Genomic DNA, 12,800 nt, shown 5'->3' on the forward strand with positions numbered 1-12,800 from the left:
CGTGTGGGAGGTCTAATATATCAGAAAATGTCATCTCCACAAGTCGAGAAAAGGGATAAAAGTACATTTATAGGACAACCGACACAATTTTTTTGTTTCCTAACTGACATCAGAAAAACGTTTTATAGCATCTAAAATACCCAAAACATGCAGGCTGATATTTTAGTCAAATGCAAAACACTAATAAATATGACTTAAAGTGACCCAAAACTACTTCAAAATGACCCTGGAAATGGCGCTTTCAGAAGGTCCCGCCCCCTTGTTCGTGACGTCACGCCAGGACGTCTTGCCTTGCTCTCGACCAAAACAATGACTTCAGATTCGGAGATGTTTTCTTGTTACTCATCCAGTTATGAATACGATTCAAATACTTTTGAAGAGGAAAGCATACATGTTTTTAATTGATTTAAGATGTCCTTCCATGTCATTTTGAGGCGTCTGGACTCCAATGTAGCTCCCCGAAAATGCACAAGATGGTGCCCGAGCTCCGTTGGAAATGATCTGATTTGTCTGCTGGGAATTTGTGTCAACTAGTATCAAATAGTAGTCTTGGTGCAACACACAACGATTCACCATCGTGTTATTTATGTGTTTTCCTTCTAATTTCAACACAAAGTTTTCAGACCAAACAAAGTACCCAAAATGCATTGTGTGTCGCTTTCTCGGTCAGGGGCGTTCAAGACGTGACGTCACGGTAGGCATCGTCACCAACTCAAAAACAACACTTCCTGAATATTCAGCGCGAGGCTTAAAACGTAAAATATATGCGGTGGAATCTTTGTAAAATACGCTCAGTAGAAGTCATTTCAAGTGATTGTACAAATTATGGACACAACTGGTCCGGAGGCGTCGGTTGTCCTTTAAGTGACATAATTTGTATTTATACATCTCTGTATAGAGATATGGAGAAGTACAGAGAGACAGAAAGCTAGCGAGGTTTCTAGCGAACTAGCAAGTTTGCTAGCCAACTCGCGAGGTTGCTCGATAGCTAGCAAGGTTGCTGGCTAGCGAGTTTGACAGAGAGTTTCAACACTAAGCCGTTGTGGAAATAGAATATGACAACACAGACAAATTAGTGCATTCGCTGTGACCTTGTGGACTGCTTGTGATGGAAAACATGGTGACTTGCTTCGATTTTTAGGATGATTGAGGCTTCAGAAGAGCAGCTCCAAATTCGCTGACTGAGCAAATGCATTAGAGCGTCAAAACGGGCGTTTCTTGATACCCAGAGAAAAGTCCTGATGCACTTGGTTCAGAGGTTTGATTGCTTCAAAACGCCGTATAACGGAAAATTACGCTTTGAGGACTGGCGTGATTTCATCCAGGAAGTGAAAATTGCTTTTCAAAATAATTCTTTTGGACTGTGGATATGAAGTAATATAATAGTTTCCATGGTTTCCACTGTAGATGAAGAGGAAAAAAACAGAGATACTTTTACTTTGGAAAGTGTCACCAAAAAATGTTTTACCGGCTGGATGCGGTTATTGCAAGCAAAGCTTTGGGTCCCCAGAATGAAGTTTCATCCACTCTATTTTGAGTGTGACTGAACCTATTGTTTTACTCACTCAAAATGTGATATTTTTGTTTTGTCGTGAAGCGTTTCGGGAAGCGTATTTGTAAATGAGCATCGTCTCGTGGTTGAAGTGGATGTGAAAGGATGGAATGAAAGCTTTGTTCGGCCTTGGAATGTGAAAAGGTAATGATCATGGATTGGATAACGCATGTATCGTGAGTTGATGTGGCAGAATGCCTGCTTGCACTTTCTCCGAGTCAGTACAAGAGGGTCAAAGAATTGAGTGCTGTCATTGCTGTTTGCTTGTATTTTTATTTTTTTATTTTTTCTTTTGAAAAGCCACGCTGATGTGAGTGAGTCACAATGATTCTGAATGGCGGCTTGGCTTTATAAACGTTGAGCGGGTGACTTTTCTCTTTTGTTGGTCACATATGCACATGTAGCAAAGTCTTGTCGGCTTTCGGGCGTGAGCTTGAAACGGTGCCACGTCGTCGCCATGAAGTCTTTCTTTCGGCTGCTTTTGTTCTTGTTGCTGTTGGTGTCACACGGGTCGTCGGCCATCATCACAGGGGTAAGATGAACAAACAGATGCGTTGGCAATGCTTGCGCTGATCCATCAATGACAATCATTCAGTTTTGGGCAAAGGATTGGAGGACGCTCTCATTGCGGGAGGACAGGAAGGGCCAATCGGGATGAGATTTAAGTATTGAATTTTTTTCTTTTTTTTTCTTTTTAAAATACACTATGTGCTGACAAAATAACCCTGAATATTTTTATGAGGGCAAAATCATCTTAAGTGAAAGAAATTGAGACAGTTTTGAAAATGAAATATGGTGTTTTCCCAATTTTAATCGTCTCCTGCTTGATGACATTTGTTTGAAAGGGCTTTTTTTGTGATTTATTTAGGATGTACAAGATGCTTCAAGGGGTCACATTTTTTGTTGCTGCTAAATATCGGATGGCTGGGTTTATATATTGTTTATATATACCGGTATATGTGTGTGTCCAGGCATGTGAGAAAGACTCCCAGTGTGGAGGAGGAATGTGCTGCGCAGTGAGTCTATGGATTCGCAACCTGCGTATGTGTATGCTGATGGGAGCCCAAGGAGATGAGTGTCACCCCAGGAGTCACCACGTGAGACCTCTCAAGATACTTTTTGAATTTTTTAAACGCAGACTTTGCACATCATAAATCAAGCTAATCCACCCCCCCCCCTCCGCCCACTCCGTTGCCCAGGTTCCTTTCAATGGGAAGAGACTTCATCACACGTGCCCCTGCCTCCCCAACCTGTCGTGCATCACGTTAGAGGAGGGACGGTCGAAATGTCTCTCATCATATCAGGGAGATCAAGACTACATCTGAGGAGGGACTTGCTGCCGCCACTGGGAATTGTCGCTGTATATGTAGTCATTCAAATATTTTGAATAATGAGGTATATTTGATGAGCCAACATGTCTATCTGGCTGCTCTTAGGTTCAGAGTTCAAATCTCTGCTGTATGGAGTTTGTCCAGTATGTTCTGATTATGCTTGACTGAGTTATCACCAGTTCCTCAAATTACCTCCCATATTCCCAAAAATGTGCATGTCAGGCTCAATCTAAAATGTAAATTAGTGTTTGGCAACTTGATTAAATTAATTAGATAACCTTTATTCATCTCACAATGGACCAATATTTGTTTACAAATGAAGCCTCAGATTCTGCAATTCCAATAAATGTGAAAAATTCCTGAAGGTGTGCTTTGATCGCGAACATCTGGAAACGAGCAAACACGTGCAGACGCTATGAGTAATGTCTGCCCCCAAGTGGTGAATGGTGTGGTTACAATTTAAAACTTTGCAAATCCTATCGTAAATGTTGACCATAAAACCATCCCAAATAAAACAAAATGATACGTCTCTGGTTTGAACTAAATTTTTGCAAAGTCGCGTCAATGTGTCACGCGACTACTTCACGTCATATAACTGAGCGGTTTTACTTTATTTCAATGTGTTCAATGTTATTGTTTGAGTTAGTAGTGGTAGTGTGCGTGCTTGCTTGCGCGCGTGCGTGCGCGTATTCGTTACTTCCGGGTGAGTGAACGTTGTCGGGTCTGGTTGCCGCTGCTCAACCACAGAAAAAAATGCATGTGACTGTAAATTGTTCTTGAGAGTTTTGAAAGGTGCATATGAATGAACATTATTAGTATTATTATATAAGACCGAAGTACAGCTGTCGAACCGCTCGGGTTCAGCTGACAAAAAAAAAAAACATAACAGAGTGGAGCCTCTTCGTTTAATTTAGTGCTCTCTGCAACGGAGCGACACTGACGTATTCGCCAGTGACGGGTGACGTCATTGTCGGTGTGCGGAAAGAGCGTTTGTGGAGCAGCAGACAAAAACCAAAGTGGGTGTTTTTTTTATTCAGTCGTTTCATAACGAGTTTTAACATCACCCGGGCTGCTCTCATGGCGCTTTCTGCGGGCCAGGCGGACCTCCAAATGGACCGAGAAGCCCTGAGCCCTCTGTCCGAAGCCAGCATCGATATCGACGAGGAAGAGTTGGATAACATTACAAAGAAACACCGAGCGGGAGGAGAAGACAGCTCCACGCTGCCTTTGCACTCACCTTGGACTTTTTGGTTGGACAGGTAGTGAAATGATGTCACTCTAATTTTCGCTCGCGGGAAGAGGCCGGTTGAAATATTATGCAAGGCTAGCAAGGCCTCCGGGGGCAAATGTTGGGGGATGTTATTTGAGTTGTGCTCGTCCTATTTTCGCTCAGACAAGACAAGCAGACGCGCTCATGGTCACCGAGCCCCCCCCCCGCTCCCTCCACAAACCCAAAGTACAGTGCCAGAGGTTTAATGGACAAGAGTAGACTTTAACTTGAAGTTTTAAGACTCCATATCATTACAACCCTAGTCGTAATCAGTGGCGTGTATCGAATTTATTATTATCATTTGGAGTTGCACTTTGCTATTTTTCTGGACGGTCAAATGAAAGTTCGTTGTGAGGCCAACTTTATTTCAAGCCACCCTGCCCGCAGCCAAAGTGTGAAGTAAACAAAAGTTGTTGACAACAAGTGTGTCGATTGGTAGATTGTGGAAACGACTTTCCAAATACCAATAAGGTCATTGTAAAAATATCCTACACGATGCACGAACGATGTTAAGAGTTGACTTGATGATAACGAAGCAAAAAAATTGCTGTGGTGAATTACACATCGAAACTAACCCTTTACTAATACGTATTTGAGAAAGCAGAAACAGTCTTTTCATCATTCCCTGCAAGATATTTTATTCTGAAACAAAACATTTTTTTTTTATTCCAGAAGAACTGTTTACGTTTAAAGTCAGTCAGCTTTATTGTCAAATGTGCTAATATGCATGACATACAGCACAGATGAAAAAAAAACTTTACGTAATTTAAATGATTAAACCAAGACATTAATGTTAATCATCTGTTTTAGTCCTTAGTAAGTTGCAGTATCATCCTCCCTGCCAAACGAGGTCAGGCGAAACAGTGTACGAAGCAACTGGAACCAATAAAGCAAATGCTATTTTAGTTCATTTACTTTTCCAGGGAATATGGCGTTCCTGCTTTTATAGGCAGTCTGACAATTCCACTCCATCAATTTTAATAATAACACCGGTAGATTTGTCGATCAAATGCAGTACAAATATGACGCTGAAAAAAAAAACCATGTTGAATTTTGTGTTCAATTTAGTTTGTTGAATTATTGATTCTTAGGTCCTTGCCGGGCACAACCGCAGCAGAATGTGAATCAAATCTGAAGAAGATTTACACAGTGGAAAGTGTTCAGGTAGGCTCAGCAACTCTCCCTTTGGTCGCCCCCCTTTCCAACACAGTCGAATTGTGGAGGCGGCAAATGCAAACGATTCCGTTTAAATCGCAGAGCGAGGGCATGCACGTTGCATTTTAAGTCTGAACGTGCCCGAGTATGCCACCATCAAGTGGAATTATGGCACATGTAATGGTACACGCCTTTGTTCGTACGGTATAGCGCTTCACCAGCAAAATGTACCTTGTACTCTTGAAATCTGTTTTTGCTGAAGCACAGAAAAATAAACAGTGGAAATGCTTTGCCCTAAAAATGAGGGATGCGTTTTACACAATATTCTCATCTTTAAAAAAAAGTTTCCAAAAGTTGCTTTCTTTTGTTGTCTGCAGCTCTTCTGGAGCGTGTACAACAACATCCCGCCGGTCACAGCACTTCCTTTGAGATGTAGCTATCACCTCATGCGGGGAGAACGAAGACCACTTTGGTACGTTTCCAGAACGGTCTTTTTCATTTTTTCTTCAAGTATTCACATTTGGAGTTGAAAGACATCCGTAAAATATTTGTGCTTGTGAACTGCACTGTATCCATGAGAATTTTGTTGATGTTGTTCAGTAACACATTAACTCATTCACTGCCATACGTGTGCAAAAATGTGTCCACTCCAGTGCCAGGGTTTTTTGTCATTGTCACTCAAATTCCAGGACACACAGAATATTGAGTTTTAGGACTACATGAACATTCAATGCAGCGTAAGAAACCTGAGACTCTTTTCTTTCAGCAGAAAAAAAGAGTTAATTCCTAAATTATATGCATCAGGAGTTATATGAGCTTGAAATGAGGGCGGCTGTCCAAAATACAATGTAATACATACATATTGGTTTATATAGTGCTTTAACAACAGCTGAAGCTGGAACAAATCGCTAACATAGAAAAAAGGGAAATGCTGCCCCTTGTGGAAGGGAAAACATTGGGAGTGCTTTATCAGCACCCAAGCAAGAAAAAACAAAATCTGAACTAATTCGGGAATGGCGCTCATATTTTCAATTCCTGAATTAATTCGTAAATAGCAGTGAACGTCCGGATTGAGTGAACGCTGGCGCGTGTGTCTGCCGCTGCTCACCTGCAGAAAAAATATAATGTGACTGTAAATTGTCCGTGAGAGTTTTGAAAGGCGCTTATAAATGAAATTTATTGTTATTATTATGAGTTAACATTAATTTTCATCCCCTCCCCCCTTATTTTTTAATTTATTTTTTTAATACCAACAACAGGGAAGAGGAAAGCAATGCAAAAGGAGGAGTCTGGAAGATGAAAGTCCTGAAAGACAGCACCGTAGGTGTTGCTGCTTTGTCATCGCTAACACAGTAACGCGACACTGCTGGTCACACTGAGCAACGCCAATAGTAGACGTGATGTTTGCCAGCAGGTCAGCCAATCGAAACGTGCGTCGAGATCCTGGATGGCAAAGGGTGTCAAAGTGGTTTTTTTCCGCGGTTTCTCTCTCTCGGGTGCCTTTATGAATTTGGGGAAGTCATTAGAATGCTTCATCCCCTCCACATATTACATATAGAGTGCCGATCACCATTTTGTGGTTGGGAGCCTTTTAACTGAACGAGTTGCTTGTTCTGTAGCCACAAAGGGACATATGTCTTCTTGTGCCGGTCCGAAGCCCGGATAAATACAAAGGGTTGTGTCAGGAAGGGCATCCGACGTAAAAGCTTGGCCAAAACAAACATGCGGATCAAACCTCTAAAGATGGAGGACACTGATTTGCTGTGGGGACCCCTTGAAGGGAAAAGCCCAAAGGAAAAGAAGAAGTGTGCAGAACAAATGAATGAATTTTCAAATCTAAAGTCAAGAATAATGACTGTTATTGTGGTTGACATGAGACAATTTGAAATTTTGGTTCGGACTTTAACAAGAAATGTCCAATAGAAATGAGGACATCCCCCTCACCCTCCCATTATTGTCGTAAGGTTTGCAAAAATAATGAAAACACACAACACATTTCCGATTGGCGTGACATCATCTCAGATAAGCGCTTTTTTATATCTTGAACATAACTTTCAATCCTGTTTTATTCATCCCATCTCCTCACTTCATCTCATCCCAATTTTTATTTTGTTTTGGTCGTGACTGATTCTGCTTCTGAACCTTGGGCGAAACATATTTGTTTTATTTATTTATCCATTCATACGTGTATTTATGTATGAATTTATTGATTCATTCACTTATTTATTGATTTATTCATTCATTCACTCATCTCTCTCTCTCTCTCTCTCTCCCTCCGTCCTCTCTCTCTCTCTCTCTCTCTCTCTCTCTCTCTCTCTATCTATCTATCTATCTATCTATCTATCTATCTATCTATCTATCTATCTATCTATCTATCTATCTATCTATCTGTCTGTCTGTCTGTCTGCCTGCCTGCCTGCCTGCCTGCCTGCCTGTCTGTCCGCTCGCCCGCCCATCCACCCATCCACCCATCTATCTATCTATCTATATCTATCTATCTATCTATCTATCTATCTATCTATCTATCTATCTATCTATCTATCTATCTATCTATCTATCTATCTATCTATCTATCTATCTATCTATCTATCTATCTATCTATCTATCTATCTATCTATCTATCTATCTATCTCTGTCTCTCTCTCTCTCTCTTTAGCTCTCTCTCTATCTCCCTTTCTCTCGCACTCTCTCTCTCTTCATGTATCTCTATATATCTATCTATCCTCTCTCTCACACTATCTGTCTATCAATCTATCCGATATCTCTCTCTCTCTCTCTCTCTCTAGCTCTCTCTCTCTTTAGCTCTCTCTCTCTATCTCCCTTTCTCTCGCACTCTCTCTTCATGCTATCTCTATCTATCCTCTCTCTCTCCCTATCTCTCTATCAATCTAGCCAATATATCTCACTCTCTGAGAGAGAGAGAGAGAGAGAGAGAGAGAGAGAGAGAGAGAGCAGAGAGCAGAGACAGAGAGAGAGAAAGAGACACTCACACCTCGGCACAATTTGGAACATCCAATCAGCGTGCCACGCTTGTTTTTGGAATGTGGGAGGGAAACGGAGGACCCGGAGAAAACCCACGCGGTCTCGAAGAGAACTCCACACAGGGAGCCGAGTGGATTAGAACTCACAACCTCCACACTATGAAGTTGGGGTGCTAATCTCCGCCCTTATTTATTTATTTATTTATTTGACTGTTTGTTTGTTTGTGCTCTTGAACGTATAAAAAACTGGTTTTGCCCCCAGTGGAGTCACTTATCGTCTCTGGCATGATATTTTTGGTATCTAAATGTGATTTTATTTTATTTTATTTGTTGAAAATTTCACTTTATCTGTCCTGTAACACAAATTCGACTGCGGCTATGATGACCGTACGTGCCATTACCGTCGTGTGCTGTATATTTGATGATGTGGTTTTGTGACCGACATATCAAACGTGGATGACATTCCAAGGAATTCAACTCAATTTTTCACTTTGGGTGAGGGGAAGGGGTGCCGCCATGGAAAAATGTTGTCATTCTGTATTTGTCTCTTGTTTCAGTCTGCGGTGTGGAAAGAATTGTTACTTGCCACGATTGGCGAACAGTTTGTCGACTACTGTGCCTCAGGTACTGCGCTCTACTTTTTCCCGTGTGATAATTCCAATGTAGGTTCTTATGTGGTGACTGCGACGTTGAATGACTTGTCTGCCCCCCCACCCCCACCATCTTCACTCTAGATGACGAGATTGTTGGCGTCAGTGTAAGCGTCAGAGATCGAGAGGATGTCGTACAAGTTTGGAATAAAGATGCCTCTTTGGCTAATGGAGCAAATATTTTGGGAAAAATCAACGAGCTTCTGCCGCACATAGCTTTTAAAGCCGTTTTTTATAAATGTAAGTATAGCGAATCGTGTGTTTTGCCTGACTGCGCGCACCTCACCTTTCTCTTCCTATTTCTCTCTTGCTCTCTCCCCCTCTCCCCCTTTGTCTTCCTCTCTGTTTCTCGCTCCCCCTTTCTCTTTCTCTCCCCCTCTCTCTCTCTTGCCCTCTTTCTCTCCCTCCCTCGCCCTGTTTCTCTCTCTCTCTCTCTCTCTCTCTCTCTCTCTCTCTCTCTCTCTCTCTCTCTCTCTCTCTCTCTCTCTCTCTCTCTGTTACCCCCTCTATCTCTTTCTATCTGTCTCCTCTTTCTGGCCCCTCTCTCTTCCTCTCTCTGTTTCTCTCCCTCTTTTTCTCTCTCTCGCCCTCTCTTTTCCCCCCATCTCTCTCCCTCTTTTTCCGTCTCCTCGCTTTCTCTCTCCCCCTCTCTTTTTCTCCCAGTCTCTCCCCCTCTTGCCCTCTCTTTTTCCATCTCCTTGCTTTCTCCCTCTTTCTCTGTTTCTCTCTTCCTCTCTCTGTTCCCCCTCTCTTTCTCTCTCTGTGTCCCCCCCTCTCTCTGTCTCTCTCTCTCTCGCCCTCACTCTCTTTCTCCCCCCAGTCTCCTTTATTCTCTCGCCCTCTATTTCTTTGTAGCCCCCACTATTCGCCCCTCTCTCTTTCTCTCTGCCCTCCCCTCTCTCTCTCTCTCATCCTCTCTATTCCTCTCTCCTGACCTCTCACTCCCCTCACTGTCCCCCTCTCTGTTTCTTTCTCTCTCTGTTCCCCTCCTCTCTTTTTCTCGATATTTCTCTGCCCCTCTCCTTCTCCCCCCTCTCTCTCTTTCTCGCCCTCTCTCTTTCTCTCTGTTCCCCCCTCTCTATCTGTCTCCCTCTCTCTCTAAATCCCTCTCACACAGCGAGTGAGAGAGCGCTCTCTCTCTCTCACTCTCTCTCTCTCTCTCTCTCTCTCTCTCTCTCTCTCTCTCTCTCACTCTCTCTGTGCAAGCTTGCCATCGCAACGCTTCTGGAACCAACATGCAAATAGAAAATCCAACAAACTCATTCACTACCACCAAATGTGTTTTTGTGTGTTGCCCATGTGGGGGTGCGTTTGACGGTAGCTGATCCCTTTTTCATTTCATTTCAGCTCACATGGAACATCATGCCTTTGAAGGAGGACGTTCAAGACATTAGACCGTGCACTTTTTTTTGTTCTCAGAACTTTACCCGCCTTGACTAAATGTCACTGTGCACAAGAGAATCAAGGGTATGATCAATCTATTTTTGTAACTATTGAATGACTGATGCCTCGTTTTATCGCAAGCTTTTGAAAGAATGTACACCAACATTCATCAGCAGTGCCTGATTTATTGTGGTTTGGTCACATCACTGTCCCACAGTTCACCCTGGTTGTCGCCTCGTATCGCATTCGCTGCTATATTCTCTTCTATGTTCAACATATGTTTGTTTGAACCCCCCCCCCCATGCAATGTTTTAGTATTACAACATCATAAGTTTACCAAAATTGTTTGTTTAGGAAGTTCGTCAGAAAGGACGAAAACTTTTTATCAAATTTCAAGCTGCGGAATCAATGTCCCATTGTGTTTTGTCTTCATCAGTTCGACATGAATTGTAAAATGAGAGAAACATGGCATCCTTCAGCTATAAAGCCATATGCAAAACAAATATTTCATGTTAAAATGTCTCCTCATGTTCTGATCGCGGCACATTTGGGCAATTATTTTTACGCAAATTAACAAAAGTAGAATTCCACCCCCACACATGGAGTCACGGATCATTTGATATTTGAACGTGGACACCAATTGCACATTTTCTGGCTTTGATTTGTACTTGTTTCCAGTATCAATAAATCTTACCACTTGTTTAGCCGTCTTGGATGGATGGATAAATAAAATAGATGAATGAATGAATGAATGAATGAATGAATGAATGAATGAATCTTCTTTTCCTCTTGGCTTTTCCCTTCGAGGGGTCGCCACAGCGAATCAGTGTCCTCCATCTTCAGAGGTTTGATTCACGTTTGTTTTGGCCAAGCTTTTATGTCGGATGCCTTTCTTGACACAACCCTCTGTATTTATCCGGGCTTGGGACCGGCACAAGGAGACACTGGCCTGTGTCCCCTTATGGCCACAGAACAAGCAACCCTATGAATTTAATTAAGATGAAGATGCTCAGCAAAAGGCTCCCAAACACAAAATGGTCATCGGCACAGCAACATTCAAAAAAGTAAAACTATACTCACCATTTGATGACAATGCTCTCCTACCGTCAGGCAAAAGATAAGGTGCCAAAAAATTGTGAAATCCCTTCGATGTGGCTGCTGTGGGCCCACTCTGCCTTATTTGGTGAGCCCGTGAAGCACAGAAATTCAGTGTATGAATGAATGAATAAATAAACAGATGGATCGAAAGATAAATAGATAATTTAACACCCTATGATCATTTTGCCATGTCCAAATTCCAATTCATCACAAAAAAACATCCCCACCATGGCGCTTTCCGTCCCAGACCTTAGACAACAAACCAAACGATGACTTTTTGCACTAATTAGTGCAATTATGATCCAAAGTCAAAGATGAAGGATTCAGAAACAGCAATTATTTTCAGTTGCATAATTGTCAATAATTGAAACAAGCAAATAGATTATCACGTTCCACATTTATGTGATGGAATTGAGGTTGCATACACCCCATAATCAAAGGGTGGCGCTGTCTACTCATAAAAACTGTGAGGCTTCTCCAGTTGAGGCGGCAGCAGGTTTCTCAGCTGCTACCGTCGAAAAAAAGGTGTACAGTATCGTAATGTCTTTCATTATGACTAGGGCTGTGCTTCTCAGACCTTGATCAAGGGCAAAAAAGAAAAAAAGACTTGGAGTAGTTTCTCGTGAAATCAAATCAATGTTGCTTTGCAATTAGTGTTAACTGGACTGTTAAACTGGCCTCGTCATTTTCTTCTGAGGCAAGCAAAAAAAAAATACATTTTAATCGTTGTATCAGCCATGCCCGAGGCGAAATATGGTTAGCAGTAAGCACATTTTTTTAAACCAAATATTTGCAACAACCAGAACTTTCTTGATGATTTAAACATTGAAACAAATGATGGTCAGATCGCAATGAAAATAACGAATGCGTCATCTGACCCATTTAGTCAAAATCGGATTCATAGTCCTCCAAGCATATTTCAGAATCAGAAAACCTTTAATAGTCCCACAATAGGGAAATTTGAATTCTACAGCAGCAAAATTGAAAAGTGTGGATGTGGGGTTCCGAAAAGAAAGTATTGCATGTACAAAAAATATAAGGCTGAACTGTACAACTGTACAACGATTTGTTAATTATGTCAGTCTATTAATAAACCAATTACGGAATTTCTGAAAAACAACGTAGTTCATTACCTCCCCGTTGTAATTAGTTGACGTTCTATTCTTTACAACCACCCCCCACGCCAGCACGCATACACGCACGCGCGCACACACACACACACACACACACACACACACACACACACACACGCGCGCGCGCGCGCGCGCACGCACTCACACACGCACGCGCACAAACACACACACAGACACGCACACTTTTAAATGTCCATCATTACTCCCCCAATAGAAAGAACCCACTTTGTGTTATTTTATGTTATTT

General features: G+C 42.0%; 2 protein-coding genes across 3 annotated transcripts; both read left to right on the top strand.

Annotated features, from left to right (window-relative positions):
• Window positions 1–2,006: 2,006 nt before the first annotated feature.
• prok2 (prokineticin 2) lies at window positions 2,007–3,243 on the top strand. Its single transcript, XM_089010706.1, has 3 exons — window positions 2,007–2,084; window positions 2,524–2,649; window positions 2,752–3,243. Exons 1-3 carry the CDS (start codon window positions 2,010–2,012, stop codon window positions 2,875–2,877), a joined length of 327 nt encoding a protein of 108 aa, XP_088866832.1. The 5' UTR covers window positions 2,007–2,009; the 3' UTR covers window positions 2,878–3,243.
• Window positions 3,244–3,814: 571 nt separating this feature from the next.
• Window positions 3,815–10,994, top strand: eif4e3 (eukaryotic translation initiation factor 4E family member 3). 2 transcript variants are annotated; one of them, XM_089010971.1, is made up of 8 exons: window positions 3,815–3,899; window positions 3,982–4,142; window positions 5,245–5,317; window positions 5,686–5,780; window positions 6,568–6,628; window positions 8,847–8,913; window positions 9,024–9,179; window positions 10,287–10,994. In XM_089010971.1, exons 2-8 carry the CDS (start codon window positions 3,994–3,996, stop codon window positions 10,331–10,333), a joined length of 648 nt encoding a protein of 215 aa, XP_088867097.1. In that variant the 5' UTR covers window positions 3,815–3,899; window positions 3,982–3,993; the 3' UTR covers window positions 10,334–10,994. The 2 variants fall into 2 exon arrangements, with proteins under 2 accessions (XP_088867097.1, XP_088867098.1); XM_089010972.1 differs by having other exon boundaries at window positions 3,844–4,142; window positions 10,287–10,992.
• Window positions 10,995–12,800: the final 1,806 nt, after the last annotated feature.

Source organism: Hippocampus bargibanti, linkage group LG12 (assembly GCF_051943395.1).
Source record: "Hippocampus bargibanti isolate YZ-2025 linkage group LG12, ASM5194339v1, whole genome shotgun sequence".
NCBI lineage: Eukaryota > Metazoa > Chordata > Actinopteri > Syngnathiformes > Syngnathidae > Hippocampus > Hippocampus bargibanti.